This window comes from Meleagris gallopavo, chromosome 11 (assembly GCF_905368555.1).
Source record: "Meleagris gallopavo chromosome 11, MGAL_WU_HG_1.1, whole genome shotgun sequence".
NCBI lineage: Eukaryota > Metazoa > Chordata > Aves > Galliformes > Phasianidae > Meleagris > Meleagris gallopavo.
This window is the reverse complement of record NC_139414.1, coordinates 13,076,158-13,100,706: the sequence shown is the minus strand read 5'-3', so window position 1 is coordinate 13,100,706 and position 24,549 is coordinate 13,076,158. Positions and strand designations below refer to the sequence as shown.

The 24,549-nt window shown below is 44.9% G+C and overlaps 3 protein-coding genes and 1 long non-coding RNA gene across 15 annotated transcripts in view; 3 read left to right on the top strand and 1 right to left on the bottom strand.

The window, feature by feature from the left end:
* OSTN (osteocrin) overlaps positions 1-4,130 on the top strand; it is a 92,571-nt gene extending 88,441 nt beyond the window's left edge. For 8 of the 9 annotated variants that reach the window (XM_085232433.1, XM_019619029.3, XM_085232434.1 and 5 more), the window contains 3 exons: positions 630-847; positions 2,880-2,959; positions 3,253-4,130. In XM_085232433.1, coding sequence (XP_085088559.1) covers positions 630-847; positions 2,880-2,959; positions 3,253-3,266 — 312 coding nt within the window. In that variant the 3' untranslated portion in view covers positions 3,267-4,130. Of the gene's footprint in view, positions 1-629; positions 848-2,879; positions 2,977-3,252 lie in introns of all 9 variants that reach the window. The other variant, XM_085232431.1, reaches the window with a different exon arrangement.
* Positions 4,131-6,804: 2,674 nt separating this feature from the next.
* UTS2B (urotensin 2B) lies at positions 6,805-13,742 on the bottom strand. 2 transcript variants are annotated; one of them, XM_003209126.5, is made up of 5 exons: positions 13,488-13,742; positions 11,531-11,629; positions 9,572-9,609; positions 8,950-9,043; positions 6,805-7,449 (listed from the first exon to the last, which is right to left on the bottom strand). In XM_003209126.5, exons 1-5 carry the CDS (start codon positions 13,639-13,641, stop codon positions 7,424-7,426), a joined length of 411 nt encoding a protein of 136 aa, XP_003209174.2. In that variant the 5' UTR covers positions 13,642-13,742; the 3' UTR covers positions 6,805-7,423. The 2 variants fall into 2 exon arrangements, with proteins under 2 accessions (XP_003209174.2, XP_010715034.1); XM_010716732.4 differs by having other exon boundaries at positions 13,518-13,742.
* A 2,419-nt stretch (positions 13,743-16,161) lies between these two features.
* Positions 16,162-19,963, top strand: LOC109369391 (uncharacterized). Its single transcript, XR_014885390.1, has 2 exons — positions 16,162-17,093; positions 19,271-19,963. It is a non-coding gene; the product is annotated as an uncharacterized LOC109369391 (long non-coding RNA).
* A 2,976-nt stretch (positions 19,964-22,939) lies between these two features.
* The window catches only part of CCDC50 (coiled-coil domain containing 50), a 39,706-nt gene continuing 38,096 nt past the window's right edge, over positions 22,940-24,549 (top strand). For 2 of the 3 annotated variants that reach the window (XM_085232571.1, XM_085232570.1), the window contains exon 1: positions 22,940-23,144. In XM_085232571.1, the coding sequence (XP_085088697.1) occupies positions 23,096-23,144 (49 nt within the window). In that variant the 5' untranslated portion in view covers positions 22,940-23,095. The remainder of the gene's footprint in view (positions 23,145-24,549) is intronic. The other variant, XM_085232572.1, reaches the window with a different exon arrangement.

The window sequence follows — 24,549 nt, the reverse complement described above, 5'->3', positions numbered from 1 at the left end:
CCCCCACTCCAATCATTTCTTTGCTCATCTATGAAGTTGTGTTTTGTCCAGTGACTCACCATAAGAAAACTTTTGTCTACTTCTGATTACCATCTAACACACTTTACTTTTTACAATTTCATAGTATCCTTTCAAAGATTAAATGAGAAGAACCACACTTAGTACTCAAGAGCAGAGGATATATTTTGCAATCCAGTTTCAAGCATTATTGCATTATTGTAGATATTTATTGCTACTAATTGTAAGGGTTTCTGTTGGTAGTGGTGTTTTTTTTTTTTATTTTAAGGTACAGTTCTGTTTCAGACCTCTATGAAAGTTTTATAATTCTGAAAATGAACAGAAATGACCATTTAACAGCACTTGCAACTGAAAGAAGGGAAAATCAGAGGGCAATGTGAGAACCCTTGTGAAAATATTGTTTCATTGCTCCTCCTTATATAAAGGTCAGAGGTTTATACAATCCATCCCTGGTTATACTCATCAGCAGTAGGAAGTGCCACCACCACAACTATGGCGTGGACCACTATTATTGTCCACAAGCATATTACATCATATTACTCCTTTGATTAGAATGTGCCTGAAATCATTTTTCTTCAGCAACAAACTAACGTTGCTGTTTTCTTCTGCAGCCTTTGGAGCCTTCTGCTGCTCTGGACATGGCAACGCATCCTACTGCCAGTGAGGAGAAGTCAGCCTCCAGCCTGGCAGCCAAACTGCTCCTTCTTGATGAGCTGGTGTCTCTGGAGAACGAGGTGACTGAGACAAAGAAGAAAAGGAGTTTTCCAGGATTTGGTTCCCCAATCGACAGAATTTCTGCGACATCTATGGATGCTAAAGGCAAACAGAGGTAAAGAACTGGGCCCTACCAGTGATAAAGGTGGGAGAAAGCTGTTGGTATGTTGTCCTGGATGCAAATGATGTAGCTTTAGCCACTAACAATTTTACTGCAGTTGTGCGATACATCTGATCTGGATATCAGAAACTCCTCAGAGATCATTCTGGCTGCATGATATATAGTTCTTCAGCTGTGATAGATAGTATACACAGTAGTTCATTTATCCTTAGTGTCATCTGGATAACAAAGACTGTTCAAGGACATGCGTATTTGCTCATAATAACAGACAGAAATGTACCAAAAAATGCAGTTTAAAGCTACTTTTTTGGACCTGAAATTATTTAAAGCCAATGTATGCCTGAAGCTCAAAAGCAAATGAGGCAGAAGTGAAGGTTTGGTGGTGCACATCTGGGATATTGAGATGAAGAACATATTGTGAAAATGGACAGTCAGGGTGCAGAATGGTCTTCCAAGGAGAAAAGCTTCAAGATCTTGGTCAACTTATGACAAGGCAGGCTTTAATCAATACAGGAGTACACCATTACCTCCATAGTTAGAAGACGAGTATGTTTTTAACTGAGGGCTGAAGAACAGCTTGGTACAGGTGGTGAAAGTCAACATGTCTGAGGCAAAGCAGGTGGTGATGTTCACCATGCCTGAAAGAGCTGAATTGTCTTATTCCCTCCTTCTGCTGCTGGATGGAATCCCCAGTGCTGTAACATATTTAATAACATGTTTAAAGCTTAATCTGGAAATGAGAAGTACTCCTAAAAGCCAGTCAACATAACGGATATTTTTTTGTTGTGCTTTCTTCTCTCGTCATTTTTCTACTTATTTGTCTAGTCTGCTAGTAAGATTTTAATATAACTAAAAATGGTAAAGTATGAAGGTTTGAAGTCCTGAAGTACAACTATTTATCTGTGTATCACTTTGAGAGAACAAAATCAGTTTTGTTTACTTTTTGGCACGTGGCTGGCATGTGAAAAGATACTTTGGAATTTTTAAATTTTTATATGTATTATTATTAAGAGAGGGCACTTTAAATAGAATATGTCACTTTGTTCTTAGTAAGTGCTGAAATTGGTACAGTCTCATTTGGAAGGCGGAAAGGGAGCAGCAGGCAAGACTGTGTAAGTGGATTGTTCTGCTATGGCTACAGATGGCCACCAGAGGGGAAGCTCAGCCACCGAACCTCTCTCAGGCTCTTTCTTGTTGATGTGATTTTACAGTTTTACTATTTAACTACAAACCACAGCAATACTGCAACCAATGCACATGCAGAATGCATCTCTTGTAAATCAGCCTGTGTAGTTTACAGAGGGGATATACGAAGGAAGGACTCTTTAGCAGGATCTGTTGAGATAGAACAAGGGGAAATGGTTTCCTACGAAGAGGGGAGATTTAGTTTGGATGTAAGGAAAAAGGGGTTTGTTTGTTTGTTTTACACTGAGGGTGGCGAGGCATTGGCATAGGTTGCCCAGAGAGGTGGTGGATGCCCATCCCTGGAGACACCTAAGGTCATGTTGGATGGGGTTCTGAGCACCTGATGGAGCTGTGGGTGTCCCTGTTCAGTGAAGGGAGTTGAACCAGATGTCTTTTAAGGGGTCCCTTCCAACTCAAATGGTTCTATGCCTCTTTTTATCAGATCAGGCTCAGTATGACTTCATCAGCCCCGGTCCCACTTGCATCAGCTTATGCCTACACTGTGTTGGAAAGAGTACTGCCTGTGGGGTGATGAACTGTGTAAAAGTGTTTGATACGTAGGATTTTGGGGAAAGGGTTCTGTGGGATTAAAACAGGGGTAGTGCTTCAGTGCTAGTTTGTAAAGCAGGTGCCACTCTTATCCATTAATTTTTAAAAGAAGTAAAGCATTTTATTTTTAAGCTCTCACATCTTCAGCTGCTGCTGCACAGCTGTTCTGTCTGAATGGTAAAATTGTGAGTGGGATGAATGGAGGAATCAAAGATGTAGTAACGCTTTTGGTTATTCCTATGATGTCTTTCCATAATTCTTTCCCTCCTTCTTTCCCATTTTCCCCTTGCAGGAAAGTAGTTGAGCTGCCTAAGAGACGGTTTGGAGTTCCTCTTGATCGGATCGGAGCGAGTCGTCTTGGCAACACCAAGGGTTAGCAGTTCCTGCAAGTAAGCCAAAGTGTCCGGGTGTGAGCAGGTTGGAGAGTCCCTCCTGCTCTCGATCACATGGAAATGCTCAGGTCATGGCAGTAGGTTTGGAAAAGGAGCCTTGGGAAAGGAAGGCTTCTTCTATAACACAGATTGTGGCACAACTTAGTTTGAATCCTCTAAATCAGTACTGCTGCCTTTCAAGAAGTATTTATTAGCTTTTTCTTCTCCTTATGTTGTCTTTGCTTGCAGTTCTGATTTGAGAAGATGTAATGTTTACTGCTTTTCTGCCTATAGGTTCTTCCGAATGATTGATGCCATACAGGAAACATCACAAATGTGGAAGATGCATCAGAGCACATCTTGTCGTTGACTAATGATTCAACACTCAAGGAATTGACTTCCCGCAAAACCTTCTTCACATTGTGTTTTACAAACATTGCATTTACAAATAGTAACTAATTCAGTTCATCAGATCAGAATGCTCTCACAGATGAGCACAGTGCCACTGATAGGAGGAGACAAGAAAAAAAATGCATGGTTTAATCGTATGGCATTTATCTCTTAAACCTGCAGAAGTCCATTCTCCTAGCAAGGACTGTTTGAATTTTTGGATTTAAAATAAAACTCTCTGAAAAGCCAGCAGCAGTCCATGAAATGCAGGCGGTTTGCTTTGCACGTATCTTTCAAGAGGGTATTTTTCTGTTACATTAGGGGAGGATTTAATAGTTATGGGACAAATCCATATTTTGTTTGAGCTGCTGTTTGGGAGAAGACACTGATATCATTAGGAGTTGATCTGAATAAGTAGTAAGAAAAAAATCTGAGGATTTGCTCTGATGCTTTTAACAGTCTTCCTTGTATCTCTGCACCAAACTTAGAAATGTTTTCATTGTACAGCATATCCTGACATGTGGCGAGACTGTCAGCTTCCTCCTGTAAGCTAACAAATGCATTTCAGTCCTCCCTATGCATAACATAGGATAGCGTCCAAATATGAAGTCATCTACTTCCTAGGCCATCTGCATTGTATGCCTTATTTTAGTCTCTTGATGTGTGCATAGGGCGTAATCACATATGCAACTGTAAAAGTTCAAGCATCTCTTAGACTGATAACATGTAAACGTGTGCCTGTTCTCTCTATTTCAATTCAGAGTAAAACAGGTTATCTTAAATTCTGCTTCATTGCTTTTCACTTCTTTCCAGATTATGAAATACAGCTGAAAAGAGCTGTTGGCTGACATCTCAGTGCTCAGATTCCAAACTGATCTCTTTTAAACCTCCTTGTTAGACTATAGTCTACATCAGCTAAATGCCTTGGATTGCTATTCCTGGGTATAAATAATCCTTAGAAATGCAAAAGATGATCCACAGAGAAAGGATTATTTAGGAATAGGGAAGCAAACTGTATCTTACCACATACTTACCCTGTGTTAGGCAGAGAGTTGCAATAAGGCAAGAGAGAGAAATAAGTGTTTATTTCCTGATCTAATGTGAGGCACCTGTCTATCAGCTAACTGAATGAGTTCTTGAGATTAAAGCTGTTCTAGGGTTGGAACTCAGGGCAGTTGCCCCTGCTCAGGCTATAGGGGGCAATGAGGTTCCCATTCAGAAGGGCAGGCAGAATCCAGTGCACGTCCCTGAGTCCCACTGCTCACTTTACCTTTAAGTTTGCAGATAAAGGATTTGGGACTGAGTGCTGATCTGAGACGAGGTTTTCTGTCTATGCTAGAAGCAAATCCACAAATGGATTCCAACACAAGCTCAGCTCCCTGTCCTCTGGAGTGTGCTGCAGCCACCTATCCTGAGCCTGTCCTGTAGTTCAGTAAACAGTTATCTTATTGCACTGAGCTCACCCAGACAGTCTGCAGATAATCTGATTGCCAAGCAGCCATATGTATGGGCTATGGGCAGATTATGTAAGTCATGTACTCCTGACCTCTCATATAGATGTCTTTCAAAAGCAGCATGGACAGACTTATTGCAGGGCATATTTTGGAAGGCTTGGATCAGAGGAATCCAATGGTGATGCATCTGATCTGCAAAGATACTGCTGGATAATTAAAGTATTTCAACAGTCAGCTGGTATTAGTGTGGGCTTCTAAATAAAGAGGATTTTTAAAGCCTGTAGTTGGATGCAGAAATGCTCTCCATCTGAAGGAAAACATGAAAGCAAGTCAGGACAGAGATCTCTGTGGTGGTGCTGCCTGAAACTGGGACCTGGAAGCTTCAGTCACCGCATGGATAACCTAGGAGAAAGTAATGGCCTTTCTGTTCATCTGCCCCTCCAAACACACTGCAGTCTCCTTTAACATCCATGAATTGACAGGTGATGTTTAGAGTATGGTGATGTCTGAAGGGTCGAGTGCTATGATTTGTTTTCAAATACAAATACATGTGTAGTGTGGAGGTCAACAAGAGGATATACTGCAGCTCCATGTTGCCTGCTTACAAATCTGTTCTGATACCTGTGAGGGTTTTCTGTTAACAATTCAATATGCTCTAGTAGAATGCCTGAGGAAAATCCCTTTAATTATTGCCTGTGGGTCGTTAACTTCAGTAAGTTTGACTGCCCAAGCATGGGTGAGGTGTAAACAGGCATAATGTGGAGGTGGCGCCTGAGGAAAAGTTCTGTTCTGCATTTAGGAGGAAAGATAGGAGCCCTTGCTAATGGTGAGTCTAGTGAAGACATCCCTATGTACTCTCTGAACTTGCAAATGAATTACTTTCAGCATTGATGTTCAGCACTCCAGCAGAAGCAGCAAACATAGCAGCATGTAGTAGAGTAGTCTGGGTACTGTGAGCACTGAATGCTTAAAGGAAAGACACCCTTCTCTTAGCAATAGGCCATACTTTTTCCTGCATTTGTTGCTGTTGTGAGGATATGTGAAGTATGTTTCCACTTAGCTTTTTCAGGTTCGCAAATGCAACAGAAAAGGGGAAATTTCTTCTGAATCACTGCTAAGGAAATAGCAGAGGTAATGTTAATAGCAAGTTTTACTTTGCAGGTGATTAGCCTTCACCTATGTAATCAAGCTTTTTTTTGTTTTGTTTTTTTGGCCATATACACCAGCTTTAGCCAGTAATAAAATGAATAGATCTCTTGTTGATGAAGTACATACAAGGCACTGCAGTGGTAAGTGTGCATATCTTGCCAGAGCCCAAGGCAATGAGTGTAACATGGTAATTGGTACTTTGGGAAAGATAAAATTCTAAAGAATACATAGCATGCAAGCTGCAGTTAAATGACATGTCTACATAGGACTGTAGAGTCAGTTCAGTTCTAGTGAAAATCAGTCCATGCTTTCATAGTGCCTACTGAATTCTGCTGTCATCTACACTGCTGGAAATCTCAAAGCTAACATCAATGGCTTCAAGATTTATTCTGAACTTACACCTGTGGGAATATGATCCTTTTGCTTTGCAAGTGAACTTAGATAATGTGATTTAAAATAGTTGTATGTAGGACCTATTGATGGATTGTGATCGCTTCCTTTTGGACAGGTGCAGAGAACTGACAGTTGGACTAGATGATCTTAATGGTCGGTTTCAAACCTTATGATTCTGTCAATTCTGCAGTAGGAAAAACCAGCTAGCATCTCTTTGGGGTAAAGTAGGTAGAAGTGAGTAGGGATAGTCCAGTCCCATGAGTACAGCAGTCCTCACACATGCCCATGTTCTGGCTAAAGAAAGGACATGCTCCTGAGGCATATTAAAACAAACCTGCCTTGCTCTAACAAGGTGTTTAATAGGAGCTTTGTGATCCGTTATGTAACCAGAGCCTACATCCATGGAAGTGTACTCCCCCTTTAGGCCACTGGAAGGAATGAGAATGAAAACAGCGTGTGCTTCTGTGCAACAGAAAATCTTTATTGGAGTGATATCCAAAAGATCCAGACTTCTGTGCCCGTCCTCCCCCAAACCTACTGCATATGTTGGTGGGACATAACAAGGAACAACAGCTCTGGCTTAGCAAGCCAAGGCAGGCAGCCCTGAGCCCTCCCATTGCACCCAAACTGCCTTCCTTTCCTATCAGAGGATGCTGGGGCTTCCGGGACCCGCTCATGGGACTCAACAGAAAACCCAGGCCCCACCGTGAGCAACGTCTGCAAGTGGGCAGAGGGCCAAACTCAGGGGGCCGGGTTGGTGTTTGATGCCTTTGGGGACCTGGTGAGAAGGGCAAGAATGTATGGTGGCAGCAGTCTGAATGGTACAGCAAGTGAAGTTGGGGAACATCTTCCAAGCAGAAGACTGTGGAGGGTGAGGCCTGGAAGGAAGGAGCAGCGGAGGTGGCAGGGAGCTTCCTGCACCTATCGTGGTGCCTCTTAGACTTGGCTGTGGTGCAGTCACAGAGGGTGACATCTAAGTTAGCAACGAGATGAGAGAACAGAACAAACTCTTAACACATTAACACCCAGCACGCAGTTTGGGGAAGGACCCATCTTCTTCTTCAAATCCTAGCAAGCCTTCAGATGCAGTATTTCCAAAAGCAGGCTGGAGAGGGATACAAGAGAAGAGTTTTAGCATCCAAGAGACTTTTTTTTCCCCAACTTCCCATAGCTTCCTGGAGTTGGTTTCAAAAGCCCAGTATCCTGAGAGAGTTGGAATATTAAGAGCTCGTATAACACTTCTAGAAGGTGATCCTTTTGGTTTCTTAAAGTAAAAAGAAGGGGTCATGATTTATAATGGTTTGCTATTCCTTTTGCTCTATTTCATTAATGTCAGGAATAAGCTTTTTCTTTCTTGTCTACTGGTCATCAGTTCTGCAGCCTCTGAGTTGTGTGCAGGGCTTCTCACCCATGGCTGATGGAAAAGCAGGATACTGACCTGGAAACACCTGATCCAGACCCTCCAATTACTTTTAAAAGCTCAATCACTATAGCATTCTGCTTCCAAACAACACTTACCACTGTGGGATCTTACAAGAAGAAAAATTAGGGAATTATGTGGATTTTGGTGTTGGAAAAAGTAACTGTGTCACCATTCTGCCTGGTTCTTTGAACCCTGTACAGGTGTCAAGTGTGAGAAAGAATTTCAAATTGTTTTTTGTGGGAGAAAACTTCTACTGAATCAGCAGTGCTCAGGCTGAGACAGAGGCTCCTCCCAAAATGGATAGACAAGACAAAGGCTCTCTGCTCTGTTTTGTGGCAGAATCTGATTTAAACCTGGCTGGGAGAAGCAGTTTTATGTACAGTTGATTCTTCCAGACTGGTGGGAGCATGGATGAGATAAGCCAAATTAATGACAGTCTCCAGGATTGCTTACAAATTGCAGATTGTCTAAGCATCACCTAAGCACATAAGCCAGTCTTGCACAGAGGGGGATGTTCCCTTGCCTATCTGGCAGATTGTCAGCCTGCATGAGCACAGAGCATGGAGGTTAAGGGCAGAAGGAACTCTTTTGGGGTGAGGCCAGATTTGCAGCCAGTGACTACTCTGTCACTGCTTTGTGAAGGAGTCCTCTGCTACCAACATGAGCAGCATGTCCTTGTGCTCTTGGGCAGCCCTGCAGGAGTGCAAAGCTCCCAGGATGTGCTGCAGAGAGCAGAGGGACTGACTGGGGACACAGTAGCTCTTAGCTCCCTGCATTCCTGCTTGATTTCCACATCCTTTTCTTTGCTGCTTTTCAGCAGCTCAAACAATTGCTGCATTTTTCTCAGCAGGGAAGCAGTGACCTTGCTGGATGTGGACTCATGCAGGCCACATGCCTCATTATGCCTCCAGCACAAGCTTTGTGCCCTGCGGAGAGTGAGGGGTGCCCTGTGAGGATATATTCCTACTAAACTGCCCTCTGAATAGCTCCATAGTTAGTCTCAGGCTGCTGCTCTAACTGCCTCTGGTGAGGTCCTGAGTGCCAATACACAGTATTCAGAGCGTGCTTGGGGCACGTTTATTGTCACTGTTCTGCTACAGATAGGAAATGCTGGAACAGGGAGCTGGATGGGATGGCTGCTGCCAGCCAGACCCATAGTCAGGCCTCTAACCCAACACTTACCACGTTTTTTGGGCTGGGATGCTGAGAGACTTTCCAAGGCATCGGCCACCTCTGACCTTTCCTCAGCTGAGAGCTGATCCTTAAACTTCAACAGCTGTTGAGAAACAGACAAGTAGTGAGCAACTGCTCTAACAGGAGGATGGGACTCAGCACAACATGGTAGAGGCAGGCTGTAGGCAGCCCTGCAGGCAGCACCCATGGGAGCAGGACTTTTCCAGGAGGATCTGCTCTTGGAGCACCTCCTCGTGTCCTCCTATCCACAGCTTTTGCTGACTTGCTTACTACATGAAAGCCCACAGTGTTTTGCCTCCATCTGCAGCTTCTCTTTTCTAGCAAAATGGGGAGGCTCAGGCCATGGGCTGGGTCTGCTTTGCTGGTAGGGGACCCAGAGAAATGCCAGTCTGGGGAAGGCATGCAGGTGCCATGCGTGCTGGAGCCCAGCATGGATAGAGAAAGCTGATGCAACGCACAGGCAGACACTAAGACTTGCCCTTCTCCTTTCGTCTTCCATGCAGATTTCTTTTAGCATCTGTTTTTTCTTTTTTTCTTTTTTTCCAGCTTAGCTAGGGTATTATTTATGCAACAGTAGATATGTATGTGTCTGCGCATTTGCTTCTCTCACCTGTTCAAAGTCGTCAAATTTCTTTGCCAGCTCCCAGTCTGCAAAGAAAGAGAGTCACACTGGTAATTCCTAAAGCTCAGATCTGAAGCAGTTTCTTCATGTATGGTGATGATGAGTTGATGGTTGGACTAGATGATCTTAACAGTCTTTTCCAGCCTTCCTGATTCTAATGATATCTCCTGTCTATAGGTTGACAAGGAAAGACCCATTTACCCTTTAATTCCTGTCCAGCCTCTGCTGTGCCCTTCTCTGCTCAGCATTTGGATGTCAGGCACCATCTTCACAGATCATCAGGCTGAGCAGTGCTGCACCAGGCTGTCTAAACCTGTGCACACAGATGGGCAAAGTGCCATGAGATGTCAGGGAGAGAGTCAGGTTCTGTGGACAGAATCTGAGGCTCCAGCTGAACTGGGTTAGCAATAGAAAAGCTGCAGGAGAGATTGTGAGTTTCCCATCTCACTCCTCTTGAAGGGTGAGGGACGCTATTCCAAGGCCAAGCTGAGGTTAAAAGCAGTTAATGATTTTGAATAAGATAGCTGAAACAGTTTTGAAAGGGGAACACAAAGCCATCAGCTGCTTTGCAGTGCCAGTTTGTGAAAATATGCACTAAAATAAGCAGAAGAGACAGGAAATTGCTCAAGAATGTCTCTGTTCAGCCCAAGAGCCAAACACCAGCCCTGGGCTGTCCGTGCTGTCTGCTCCTGGCGGGGCAGTGGGTGTTGGTCTGCATCTCCTGGGGGATTTAGGAGCTTATTCCCCTGACCTCAGATAAGGCTGCAGCACACATTGCCAGACTCAGGCTTTTTTTTAACGTTTGAAACTAAGGAGAAAGGTGCCAAAAAAGAGCTGCCTCTGTTCTCAGTTTCTCCTCCAAGAAAGGAACAGTTTAGTTGAAAACTACTGAATATTTTCTGATAGATATAAAACAGAAAAATCAGCAGTTCTTAAGTAAACCCATCACACCAGAGTGCTAGGGCTATGGGCAGGTAGTGAGGCTCGGCTCCTTCCCTTGTCTTGCCAGCAACATCCACAGGCAGACTCCTCTTAAATGTGTCTTCATGCATCCATAAGTAAAAAGTGCCCCTTAAGAGCTTATTGTTATAATTGATTTTATTATTATTATTTTACATATTTTTGCCTCTATCAGAATTTCAAGTGCTGATTTTGGCTCAACTTTCCACGAAGAATAAGCTTGGCCAATGGCTGCTATGAATAGAAAATGAGCAGCGGTCGAAATTTGGAACGGATTATCTCAAGCAGAGGGAAGGAAGTTAATTTATGGAGGATGCTTTGAGAAACTGCCTGCTGTAAATCCTCTGTCTGTGCTCTGCTCAGAGATTCATTATATTCAATTGTCTGGCATAAAACGCAGCCTTTCCTCCAGGAGTAATAAGTGCAATAATCCATAAAGCAATCATAAAAATGTTATTTTTTGAATGCGTCCCCTTTGCAAGAAGAATGCCTTTGTTAGTGTAAGGACTTGATTTATTTGTATTTATCTATTTGTCCCTGGATTGTTTAACTACTGCCTCACTGCATTAACAAGGGGCTGGGGAGGAGCACTGAGTGATTTTGATTAATGGATTTCCATGGTAAAATTTTTTCTGAGCTTCATTCTCTGTTGTTTTTGCAGGGAAAATCAGCTTCCTGCCCTGAGACCACCACACATGGCCCAGCCCCTTCCCGCACTGCAGTGGCCGTGGGAAGTTCTGACCTCATTAATCCATTTGGTGTTTGCAATTGCTGTGTGTAGTGTCATGGAATGCCCAAGTTTCTCTTTAGAGAGCCTGAGTTTGGAGCCTGTCCCAACACACAGGATGGTCTTAAATTTGGTGTCTGTACATATAACACAGAGAAAAATCTTGACCTCCTCTCTGCAAAAAATCTTGATTCCTTACATCCAAAGCATTCATACAGATACAGCTGCAAGAAGCTTGATCTCCCACTCCCCTTGCTTACCAAAATTTCCTGGTGTCCTCCATGCAAACTTCTTATTAAGCAGAGGAAGCAATGTGTCCTTGTGATTTGTGTCTTCTCTCTCCGGAAGCACTCGGTTATCTGCAGCACATAAAACATGCCATTCTCAGCCTCCAGTGCCAAAACGGATGGACCCTCCATCCCCCAACATTAAGACAAAAATTAAGGCTAAAACCTCTTCTGCAAGCACTCCCCTTTTTGCCCCATCACCCCATCCATCTCCCCAGGGCTGGTGGAGGTTGGAGATATTCCTTACGTGTGCATGTAGCTGAAGAGCCCTGCAGCATTGCCATCTAGCCCTGTGCTCACCCAGCGCTGGGGCTGGGCTCTCTGGCTGCCTGTGGTATTAAACGATTCATTTTGCTCATAGGCAAAGTGTGGAGGAGTTTAAAGCGAGCCTTTTTTTCTCCAAGGAATCCTCTTAACGGTTGCTGTCAGCCATGCCTAATTTCCTTCCCTGTTTTCCATGAAAAATCCTCCCCAAACTGCTTTCCTGTAGCAATTTGGGCTTCTGTATGAGGCCCATTTTGGGAGCTTTCTCAGTGGTTTTTCTCTAGTGGTTGTGGCTATACCCTCAAATGAGTGGTTGTGAAGGTCAGGGCTGCAGCAGCATCTGATGGACACAAGGATCGGATGACCAGACAGGACAAGGCTCTGGGATGCCTCCAGCTCTGCCAAACAGATTTCTAGGGGCATCTGGGACTTGTGTGGTGCATTCATTTTTGGGAAGAGCATAAAATCGCAGAGTGACCATTCCCCAAAATCTTTTGTCTAATTCCCACACCCAGACCTTGCCAAACCCTAGAATATGCCCACAAAATCCACATAAAATGCAAAGAAATGATGCAGAAAGACATTTTTTCTCTTCTCCTGGGATCTTCAAGGCTTCACCTCAATCCCTTCAGGGAGATTAGAAGGGAGCAATGGGTCTCGGATAGCCATCAGACCTACGTAGCTGCGATGAGATGAATGCAAATAATTTTGATACAGACAAAACAAAGCATTGTGACAGATGAGTCCCTGACATGCTCAAGAGTGTGGGAGAGTACACCCCAAGGTGATGCTTCTAGTATATGTGCCCAGGTCTGCCCCCACCTAATGGTGCAGCTGAAGCAGGGTGTGATTTCAGGAAACAAACCCGAAGAGCTGAGCAGGGCTATGCACTCTGTAAGACCTGCAGTTTGTGTGCTATAAACCTAAGCCTGAAAGATAGTTACGATTTTCAAAGAGCCGCTTTTAGTCATCTGAGAGATTTGATACAGAAAAAAAATATATATATATATATGTATATATATATAAACACTCTAGTAAAAACTAAACAGAAGCTGTATTTAGAGAAGGTGGCCTCAGGAATGTTTTGGTTGTCATTACAAAAATAAATAGGTGATATAAGAGGAAAAATTGTTTGAAAAGCAACGTTGTTTCCTAGCCTATATTTAGCTGCTTTAATTTTTTTTCCTGCTGCCAAGTCTCTCTAAGAAGGAAGATTAATGATTGACATTTTCCTGTGGAATAAGTTCAAGCTAAGATTAATTTAAATTATGGGAGAAGAACATATAAACAGAAGTTTCATGATTAAAAAAAGTTCAGCAGCACCCTACTCCTGACATTTAGGAGCTGTCACATCTCATATGGTACATACTTGAATTGCTACTCTCTGGTATTTTAATATATATCCTTGGAAATTTTCTTTCAGGAAGAAAGAAGAAAATACCACTACCAGATTTCACCAGATCTGGTATTTTCATTGTTTAGCAGTGCGATATATGAATATGCCGCAGACCAGAAGTATGTGCTGATATGATCAAGTCCCTGGGTAGTACCCATATTGATTGATTATTTAGTATAGCTCAAGGTTGCTTTAATTTTCTTGCACGGATAAGCAAGTGTTGCATGGCCATGACAAGCAGCAAAGCAAAGCAAAAAGATAATGACCTACCTGTGTCATCTAGCCTGTATTCCAGCTTACCTAGTAGGAAAAAAGGCACTCCATGTGTAGATGGGACATACACAGTCATGGTCAAGATGGCTAGCATTCCGAGGGACAGCTGGATGGACCGCATCTTCTCCACGTATCCACCACCCAAAAGCATTCTTTCTTCAAGCACGGTGGAGGACTTCAATGCAACCCAGTGCCAGATGAGCTCACTTTTAAGAGGCAGTGGATGTGCCGTGATTGCAAATGGCCTTTGGAGGAGGGGAGAAAAATATCTCTTGAGATATAATTCAACCTGTCAATATGATTCACTCCTTTGGGAGTGGACAGAACAACCCAGTAACAGACGTCAGATGGAACCTGTTCAATATATCTCATATCAGATTGATCTAATGAATTTTGATGTTCCCACAGGCATGCCCTGTCCTTGCGCATTGATATGCATTCCATATGTACATCCATACGTACGTATATTAAGAACATTCTTTCATGGCTGTAGCTTTAATGGAGTTCAGGCATGAGGACTTCCACATTAGCAGGGAAGATCTGTCTAACATACAAGTTGCCATATGTCACCAGTTTGGACAGAATCAGGTTAATGGGTTTTTGTAATTTATCATCACACTTCTTACTGCCTGTATTAATTAATGTGAGATATAATGAGTGCTGAAATGCTGGGAAAGAGAGGGGGAGAGCTCTTTCCATTTAAGTGATTGGAAGATATTGAGTGTGTCTCGCTCACAGTGACTTATGGCTTTGTCAACGGGAAAGGCATCACATCCTATTTTGGGATTGTGTCTGAGTGGGGGAGTGCAAATTTGGCAGCAGACATGGAATACATCAAGGATGGGCAACTGTCTTCTTTTTTCTGGGGAAAAGAAGTGGAAGGCCAGATGCCAGTTCTGTCCGCACAGCTATGTTTTATTAGTGTAGAGCAGAGTAGTGAGGCACATTGCACACATCCCATGTCTTCTCAGGACATCACCATGTCTTGGCTTGGCTTCTCTTTGTGTTGCTTGTCCATCACAATTGAGCAGGGATCTGCTACTAGTTTTCTATTACAACCTTGACAAGAAAAATGGTATCGCGGTAACAGCACTAGCCTTTCTTCTGCACTTCTGCTCCTTCTGCCAATCATCATCTGCAGCACTGAATCATTTGTACTATACTTTGGCCAAGCTCTGACTTGTACATGCACTCCCAGTGACTCATCTCTTGTGCTTTTTGAACACCACATCATGCCAGATCACCCAGTACTGCTTCGTCTGATGGTACCTACACTTTGTCTTAAGTAAAAAATAATGCCTTTTCCTTGTATGGGCTTTTGGCTTCTGATGCCTAACTTTCCTTTAAACTTGTTGTGTAGCTTGGATAATTATAGGATGACTTGCCCTTTAATATTCCTTTTAATATTTATTTTTTACCAAAAAATGGGGAGTCGAAGCTCAGATTTTTCGCAAGTGCCTATGAAGCTGAATGTGATCCTTCCATTAAAAAATGCTTTGCTACTGAGGAAATGGTCCCATTTTTTTTTTTCTACAGACAAGTAAAACCATCCTGTCTTTCCTCTCAGTCTTGTGAACCAACATTGTATCAGTTGAAGTACTACTCTTCCTTCTTCATAAAGTTCTCTTTGCACCAAAGGATGCCCACCAAAGGGAGCACATTTCCAGACACCACTCTCCCTAAGCTATCCATGGCAAACTGGTTGGTGGTGGGCAGCCCCCAAGAAGCAGAGGCCATAACCTGGTGAGGACCACCTTGCATGGGAGTGCAAGGTGGGCTGTGGTAGTACTGACTCAAAACCATGTTCTTCAGGAAAGTTAAATGTGGTTTTGCTTGATACTAAATGGTGTCCACATTTCTACCAGTCTGTGTTGAGACTGGCCGTGACATTGATTTTGCCTTGATATACTGGTGGATTTCTCCATCACACCTAAGCCTTTGTAGAATCCACATACCTCTAGCTGTTTTTTTTTTTCCTATTTTCCCACATCATGGTCTATTGACAAGATCTTTCAGGAAGTTGGAGTTGGAAGAGTTCTGGGTTTTTCTCTTGCACTGTAGAGAAACTTCAATTCTGGGTCACTGCAACTGTTCAGACCCCAAAGCAACTTGCAAATACAGTGTGCCTGTCCTTCCAAGAGAGTGCTGTGGTGAAAGTAGTGGACTGTCATTCTCTATTTACACAATAAGAGGGGTGAGGGGTGGATGTTCTCAATGAGTGGGTGGAAAGATGCCTGACAGCCACTGCCAGACACTAGTGACTTTTTGCATTTGTTGCAGTTGTGGAAGGATTGACTTGAGGCATTAGGTTTAATTAACACTCTCACCTAGTTAATATCTTTGCTTTTAGCTCATTTGTCTGAGTACTGAAAGTATTATTCCATTTAATTGTTCTTATATATTTTATTCCCAGTAGAAAAACAACACAGCCTCCATATTCTCTCGATTACTTCACCCAGCAGTAACATCTACTATATCCACTGATGTCTACAGCTCAAACACATCAACAGCCCAAAGATGGGAGCTCTGTCCCTAACTTCCATGGTCTTAACTCATCTGAATCTCTTCATATAGAAGCTTCTCTTTACAGAAAGCTATGCAATTTTCAGGTAACTTAATACAATCAATTTGGAAAACTGACCAAAAAAAAACCCAACCAGCCCAGAGGATAGGGATGGAAAGACCTTGCCCAAGCAAGTTGGATGTTACTAAGCTCAGCTGTACCAGCTCTGCATGCTAGAGATGAGGCATTAACAGACTTCAATGGGCTTGATTAGCACCAGCTGTGGCCTTCACCTCTTCTTCACGCTTCACTCTTCCCACAGGCTGAGAAACTCTTTTTAAGTCCAGCCTTGCACTCTAATCATCTCTGTTTTCCTGGATGGAGGAATGCTGGTTAGTTATATCTTTGGCCATGGCTCCTACTGATCTGATTGTTGAACTAGAAGCTGAGTTTCTAGCTTAACCTCAGCCCTGTTCTGTCAATACAGATGTGTTTGTTGCTCACTGGGTTGTGTTTGACCGTTGTTGTCATCGCTGGGCCTGATTCTGACTGGTGGATTGAATTCTAGCTTGACCTTGAACCTTCCTCATCCTCACAGTCTTCCTTAGTGACCCAGGCTTTAGGTTGATCTAAATGCTCCCTGACACTATTTTCCTCAATATACTCAGCCTTCTTCTGTGCATGCTCTTTTCTCTGCCAGGCAGGTCAGCCTGACTTGAAGCAGTAAAAGCCTTTAGGTATTCTGTATGAAATTCCAATTTCTCTAAAGTCACTTTCAGCTTTGTTGCTAACTCTAATTGGTCTCTCTATAACAGATGGAGTCTCCAAATAGCCTAGTTTAACCCCAAAGCAGTAATATGTCTTATTTCAGAGTAATTGTCAGACAATAGGAGTTCAGCAGGTTTCTTGGGCTGCTTGCAAGACCCAGGAGGCAGTGTTGTGCTACTGAAAGCAGGAGAACTTGAACCTTGCTTGGAGTGGCATGTTTCCAGGACGCTTTGTGTGCTGCACATTTGGCATTTGAAGAGGGGGAGGATTTCTTGTCTTTTCCAGCACTTCTTGAGAGCATCTGGAAACTTCATACCCATCATGTATTTCAGGTAAGCCTCAGCAGCATTCATGGACTTTGCTGTGGTCTTTCTGTCTCTGCTTAAACTTTGTTTGCTTGGTCACAAAGCAACCAGCCTGCTGTGGCAGGACGCGGGAGGAAGGACCCCTTACTTAATGTTAGGAGGAAGGATATATTAACTGTCCTGCAGTCTGTGCACCAAGAAGGGGACTTGGCTGAGACCATGTGCTCTCAGCTGGTGGAGATGAGATTTTTTTTTTTATCCTGCCCCATGTGTAGGAGGAGACTTGTGTCTGACTGCTTCCTTGCTTGGAGTGTTTCTAAGGCTATGACAGGCATGGGAAAGAGGAGGGGACAAACTGTCGAGAGGAAAGCAGGCAGGATGATAAAGAGACCATGAAAAGCAGGGAGGAGCTAGGAGCCTTTCAGCATGAGAGGGAGAGCTGCCCTCTCAGCAGGGGTGAGGTGAGTTTTGTACACAGTTTCAGAAAGGCAGGAGTCACTTTGCTTCCCATCCCAAGCAGTGGCTTACAGAACAATCCCTTATTCCCTCTGACCGCAAAACAATTTCCCTCCTTGGTAGTCCGGCCCCTGCTGTCCTGTAGCATCTGTTCTTCCCTACACAACTACTGTAGACCTGACAGCATTGGTGTCTCTTCTCTGTGTTCCAATTCTGTCTGTCCTTCTGTCTCTCCAGCTGTGCTTCACCTGATAGGAATCAAAGTGGAAAGCACCGAAAACCACCCTGTCCTCTGTGTCCTTCACATATTTGTTCTCTGAATTCTCCTCTGCCTATGTCATTTCTACCTTGGGGTGAACCAGAAAACAAAACCCGCTCTGGTCCTGTTATATAAAGCACCACTGGAAGGCGCTCGGCTATTCTGCTGTGGGCTGGTGCAAAGTCCCCAACAGAACAGCACAGCTTCACTGCAGAAAGGAATTAAAATAATGTGCAGCTCCCTGAGAGGAGGGAGTACATAACAGGGAGGGAGATGTAGTTATAAAATGAGATTCTCTGTTCCTCAGGGGACTGTTAAAACCAGTCAATATTTATGAAGCTTTTAGTCTGACTCATGCAATTTGTTCCCCCTTCTACGTGCCTGTCTTTGGGACTCAGCTGTTGCTTGGCCTGTTACTGCCATAAAATTAGATGCTATAGTTTAACTGTCTCCTTGCGTATTGAAGGAGGAGGGAAAAGTCCCAAGCAGGACATAAAATCGCTTAACTTGTCAACTCCCTGCAGCCAGCAGGGGGAGGGTACAGAGGGAAGCATCATTAGCTCCTATCAGGTGGGGATCACACTAAAGAGAAGCAGCTTAACCTCGTGGTTAAGACAGAGGAGAATACAGAGTGCAACTGGGCTGCCTGTCTGGCTTTCACATCCATTCAGAGGGCTGTCAGGAGATGATTTGGCTTTTTAGAGGACAAGCTAGCTCCAAAGTGTTCTCCTGGAGTGAGGGGTGAAAAAGCAGTGCAGGAATGCAAAAGCATGGGAGAAAAGCAGGGAGTGGGGGAGTTGTGCCACTTGCACCTCTGCTTCTTAATCCTGAGCTGGAATACCTTCTCCAGACGAGTTCCCTTCTGACAGGTGGTTATTTGGCTAAGCCAGGACAGCATGCTGAAGTAGCATGATTTGAGATGACCTGGTTATACCACCAGATTTACCCTAAGCTTGATCCTTCTCTGGTCTGATCTACCTTCTGCAGGCCATCCTGGATGATGTATGAGCAGTGCCTCAGAACTCAGCAAGGACACAAAGTGCCAAGTGAATGATGCTGTGGGGTGCCTTTACAAGAATAGCATTACCCTAAAGAAGCTAGTCATCCTTGGCCACAGGAGAAAGATTTAGAGTGGTTTGGAGCAGGAGCTGCTTTTCCAGAGCTTACTCCCCTCTGTCAGCTATAGGATACTAGAGAACAGCCACTTGTGGATGTGGTAACTGAGATGACAAATCAGTACATGGCAAACCTGGGGAAACCACCAAGGTAGCTGTGCTGCAGGTTCCGTGTCTCTCTGCAGAGCTAGCGTATCCTGAGTTGTCCTCAGAAAGCCCTGGCACATTCTGGGCAGCTGTTTGTGAGGCACTCTGTCCTCTAGAGCATGCTGCAGCCACCAGACAGCAAACTCACAGCCTGCTGTAAGGACTGGGCTTGGCAGCTCCTGGTGTGACTGAGGAGGAATGAATTCCCTCTGATCATCTCATTGCAGGTGCTGGGCTGAGGATGCTGAATCCTACCTGTATCAAGGACTTCTGCAAGGATCCTTTCTTGTGGCCAAAAATTGCTGTATGGGAATGAGTGCTCGTGTTCGTGTTTCTGAATTTTGCACATTACTTTCTACTTCAATCAGAAATTGTCAGTGAGTCTAAATTGAATGCAGCTTTTATATGTATTTCTTTGGGCATCATGGCCATAAACAAGGCTGGGTGGTTTCAAACCTGTCTGCCAGCAGTACCAACTTTCATGCTGTCATTCCTTTTTCTCCCTCTCCCTCCTCTCAGTTCCCATCATTTGGCCTTCTGACTTAACAAGAACTACTACCTGTTCTTTGGGAAATGTTCTCGATATGAGTTACCCCGGAAAGTCTGAGAGGGTAAATATATCTAGTTTATTTTGAGGAAATTTGCATAGGTGACCATAGCTCTTGCATTTCTGAGAGCATATCCTCCTACCTAGCTTGTCATCTTTATGTAGGGCCACCAAGACTGCAGTAGCTCCTGCACATGCAAAATCTGCTTTGTTGAGTAAATATCAATGCTTTTTGGATGTAGACTTGTGTACACAAAATCAAGGCTTGAAATAAGAGATTTGAGGATATATGTGTCCCTCGCATCTTGACCTTGGGAATCAAGGCTGGCAGAAGTGATAACACCAGATTATTACTTTTTTTTTTTTTTTTTTTAACCAGCAAAGAATGAGGAAAGTGAAAATCAAAAGGTGATTTCTAGCAGTTGTTCAGAGGAGAATATAGCAAGCTTGGTGCCATGTGATACTTTCACTGACTTCAGCCCCCACCAAAGTCCCTCCAGTACCACTGCTGAAATGTCATCCAGTAGCTGAGTAGTTAATGGCAGGCACAGGGGCTTCTCCACGACGTCCCACTCTTATTAGGCTGCTATGTCTCCTTTGTGTGGGCTTGCAGGCAGCTCCCTGCAGAGCACAAAGTGAAGAACAAATATCTTTTCTGGGTGAAAAGTGGTCAATGTGCCAGCTTTGGTATTACTTCTCACTTTCTTTGGTGAAGAATAATTTTGGAAGGTATTTGGTCTCTCTTGCTGATGTGAAACTTGACAGTTTCATGGGAGGGAGAGGGAAGGGAAGGCAGAACTATTACCCTTACAGACATGTTTGTAAATTTGTGGGCACAGATGCAGAGCTAATTTGCACACTGCAGTTTCCTGGGCAGCCTGGACAAACATCTGAGCTGTGCACGTCACTGAGCTGTATGCAGCACTGTATCTGACTTCCCATTGTATGCCTTCTCTCTCCAACTAGAAAGCCAACAAAAGCCTTCCCAGTGCCCAACCATTTTCCTGCTGCTTCTATGACATTGCATGTAAGCACAAGTTTAGTTTAATTCGTTCATCTTATGCAATGCTCAAATTCATCTCCTCTGTATGTTTTATTTTATTTTACTTTAATCCTTGCACACTCCTGCTCTCCTTGTCCTCCAGGGAGCCCTAATTCCCACAGGCACCATTCAGCTACTGACAGAAATTGCACACCTGCTTCTTGCTGCTCCTTGCCAAGTGCTGCAATGCTTGCTTCCTCTCATTGGCCCCTTTTGGCACAGGAATTCAAACCTCTCCTAATGCATGCCCTTGGTTGTTTGGAAAAGCAGGAAAGTTAATGACTGGGGTGGTCAGAGGAGGAAAGACATCATCTCATGCTCTGGCTTATGTGGGAGGGAATGTGGTCACCCGTCACCACTGACCCATGAGTTTTTGACACAGGTTTGTGTGGCACCTGATTAGCGTGAGATGCATAGAACTGGTTTTCCATCCCTTTGCAGTGAGCAATGATGGATGCATTCCTGCCTGTGGGATCATTATCCTCTGCCTACCCCCAGAGCAGCCTCATCAGTTGGAGTTTGCCATGCAGTCATTAGTGGAGCTCTAACAAAGGCTGCTCTGAAAGTGAGCATCCTGATGAGGCCCAATTTATTTCAGAGTTGTTTTCCTGCTGTCCTGAGATGACAGCATGGCACTAGGAGGGGTGCCTGGTTTATTTAAGAAGCAGGCACAAAGCTGTTTCTTGGCCTGCAGGAGGAATGGAGCAGCACGAGGAACTCGTGCTCTTAAATAAAAGAAATAGTTATTTTTTCCCCAGCTTTATTGAGATTAATTGACCCACTGAAACACACCTTCAAGCTGGATGCTGTAAAGTTTGCAGTGGAAAACCTGTTGTTAACCCAACAGAACAGAGCTTCCATGCTTTCTGCCTGGAGGCAGAGGCTTTCAGACACAGTGGGAACTGGGAGTTGTGCTTTGGGACCACAAGATGTGATGTGATTGTGCTGCAGTGTCAGCATCACATCAGTCATACATCTCCTGGATCCTGCTTCATTTTCTCTCCTCTCCAAGCCCCCCACAGTCATTCCCATGTTTCCATTGGTCTTTGAAGCCTCCTGCGGCTTTCAAGTGATTCTTGCCATCTTCCACCTTCAGAGATTTCTTCAGAATATCTCGACATCAAGCTAAGATGAGAGGAGTTCAGTGTCACAAATGCAAGGAAAGAGCTGTGCCTGGTGTACAGGACCCTGCCCTTGGGAACAGGGCAGGTGAATGCTGCTTGCTGGATTTGCTCCTCCCCAGGAGCATCAGTGAGTCTGGCAAGGACAAACACATCTGCATGATTAACAGAGCTGGAGGAAGGAACGAGGAGCCACATAATTTACATAGGAGAAACCTGAGCAGAGAGAGCTCAGGAATTTTGACTAATTGTTGCGGCTGGTTTGGGCCGCAGCCAGATAAGAGGATACAAATTCATTAGGGAAGATTGGAGCGAAGAGCTGCGTGCATGAGGTAGAACTCGGGAACACTGAGACACTGAACTGGGAGATGATGTTTCTAAATGTGGGGTCAGAAGGCTGCTCTGTTGCATCAAATCATAGGACATCACAAGTTGGAAGGGCCCTCCAGACCCTTCCTTGCCTTTGTATCCTTTGCTTAGATGCTCTTATGTGTTCCCACTTATATCCAACAGCAGATGCTTGCACAGAGATTAAAAACTGGGCTGGTAATGAGTGAAGGATGTTCTTCCGGCCGGTCCCTGTGTGTGGGGTTAATGGCCTTGCAAGGTGCTGCTTTAGGGGCTGAGAAATAAATGAGAGAAGGAGGGGAAAAAAAACCCCATCAACAAAAACAAAAGCAAAAATAATAATAATAAAAAAGAAATGTAAAAAGAAAGAAAGAAGAAAATAAGAAAAAATATAAAAGGGAAAAAATGTTAAGAAAAATAAAAGGGGAAAATAAGAGAAAAGGGGCTAAAAGTGAAAATTAGGGAAAACTAGGAAAAAAGGGGGAAAGTAAGTGAAAAAGGGGAGAACATAGGGGAAGTGAGGGAAAATGAGAAAAATAGGGAAGGGGGAGATAAGAGAAAATGGGGGAAATAAGGGAAAATAATAGAAATTAAAGGGGAAAAAAAGGAAACAAGGGAACAAAACAGAGGGAAATCGGGAAAAAAGGGGAGAAATGAGGATAATAGCGAGAAGTAAGGGAGAATAACGGAAAAGGAGGGAAGGGAGGGGGAGATTGAAAGCAAAGGGAGAAGAAAGAAAAAGGGGAAAACAAAGACCAACCGGCGCGGCCGAACCCAAAGGGCAGCGGCCCGGAGCCGCCCGGCGCACAGCCCCGCCCCGCCCCGAAGCAGCGCCCGCCCCGCCCGCCCCCCCGCCGCTTTCTGTCCCCTCCGCCGCGCCGTACGGCCGCTCGCTCCGGATCCCTCCGCGGGTAACTTCGCGCGGTGCGGCGGGGCGCGGGCGGCTCTGCCCTCAGCGTGGGGCCTGCCCGCCCCGCCCGGCGGCTGCAGCAGCATGGCCGAGATCGGTATCGACCAGTCCAAGCTGCCCGGCGTCAAGGAAGGTACGGGCGCTGGGATGCGGGGAGCGCGTGTGTGCCGGCGGGCGAGGAGCGGTGCCCGGCGCCGCGCTGCGCGACGGGGTTGGTGTGCGGGGCTCTGCCGCAATCCCGTTTTGTACTTTGCCCTGCGTGTCCCTGCGGCTCTTGGGAACCGGGGTGGAACGTGAAATTGCGGCGACCGGTTTTAGCGTTGCCCGTCCTCAGTGCCTGGCTGCGTGTGCTTGCACGAGAAAATGAGTGCCGTTAACCCTTGCAGCGGGTGGGTTCGATGGGATGACAGCCCTGTGCGGGCAGCCTGCACGTGGTGGGGCTGGTTCGGTTGCGCTCGGCGGGCTCCGGATGAAGCTGCGCTTGCGGTCAGAGGCGCTGCGCCTCCGGGGGACCCCGGTTCGAGGCTGCTGTCCTCCCCACCCCGCTGGATGGGAGCGGTGCCCCGAGCAGCTCCGACCTGCACGGCCGCCGAGGCCCGAGTTGCGTTCTGCAGAGCCTCGGGCCCGTTCTGAGCTCTCAGCTCAGTGATATCATTTGTTTTTGTTACGCCGAGTGTTGAAACCGAGTTATGGCCTGGTTTAGGTCTATTCATGCTCAGAGTGAATGCCAGCCAAGGGAAGAAATGCATCACCTTCCGTGCCTGGGGAAATATTTGTTCTCCTGATACAGAATCACTGTTGATTCTCCTGGGGAAAAAGAAAAAGAAAAACCACAAAACGTTCCCTTTCTCCATTTTGGGCAAAAGTTAGCTCAGTCGTTCATTAACAGCATGGTTCCATGCTTTGTTGTGGTGTGAGGACTTTGTTCTGCTCCCCTTTGGGGGGCTGTGTGGCTTCACTTCCAGTGCTTTCCTTGGGACAGCCATGTGATGGTGCCATCCTGCTCTTCTCTTGTGGTCTTAAAGCTGTTTTACAGTCTGGTTGCTGCTGTGCATTGAAAATTTGCCAGCTGTGGCCCGGTGCTTCCTTCTTGTGGTTACTTTCTTTCTTTCATTTTCAAAGCCACCTATATTAGCTGAAGGCTTGTCGTAGATGGGGCTTTGCTGGTGAAAACTAGTTCAGCCAGTGCACTTTATTTGGTTTACTAGTATAAAATATACCCTTAAAGCACTCATTTCCAGCATCAGCCAGACCTGGTGCTTCAACCTGGTGCTTTCCAGGAATGCCAAGTGCCTGCTCTGACCACTGTGGTTAGCAAAGCTCTTGTAAGGCGTTTGCTGAAGGCTTTGGTGGTGGCTGCAATATGTGGGCTGAGTGTCTTTGCTTTCCTCTCCAGTGTCTGTGATGTTCTCTTTTCACAGAGTGGCTTTGGCTCTGTGTGTGCTCGTCTGACCCTCCCTGAGGCATTGCTCAGCTGTCTGCACGCAGATCTCTTACCCTGGAGGTCTAATGTGGAAGCCTTTCAGGGACAAAAGAAT

Coding starts and splice junctions, on each gene's coding strand:
- UTS2B (XM_003209126.5), bottom strand. CDS start 13,641: ATGCTTTTGGGTGGTGGATACGTGGAGAAGATGCGGTCCATCCAGCTG. Junction 9,610..11,530: donor GAGGACACCAGGAAATTTTG/GTAAGCAAGGGG, acceptor CTTTCTTTGCAG/ACTGGGAGCTGGCAAAGAAA. Junction 9,044..9,571: donor AATTTGACGACTTTGAACAG/GTGAGAGAAGCA, acceptor GTTTCTCAACAG/CTGTTGAAGTTTAAGGATCA.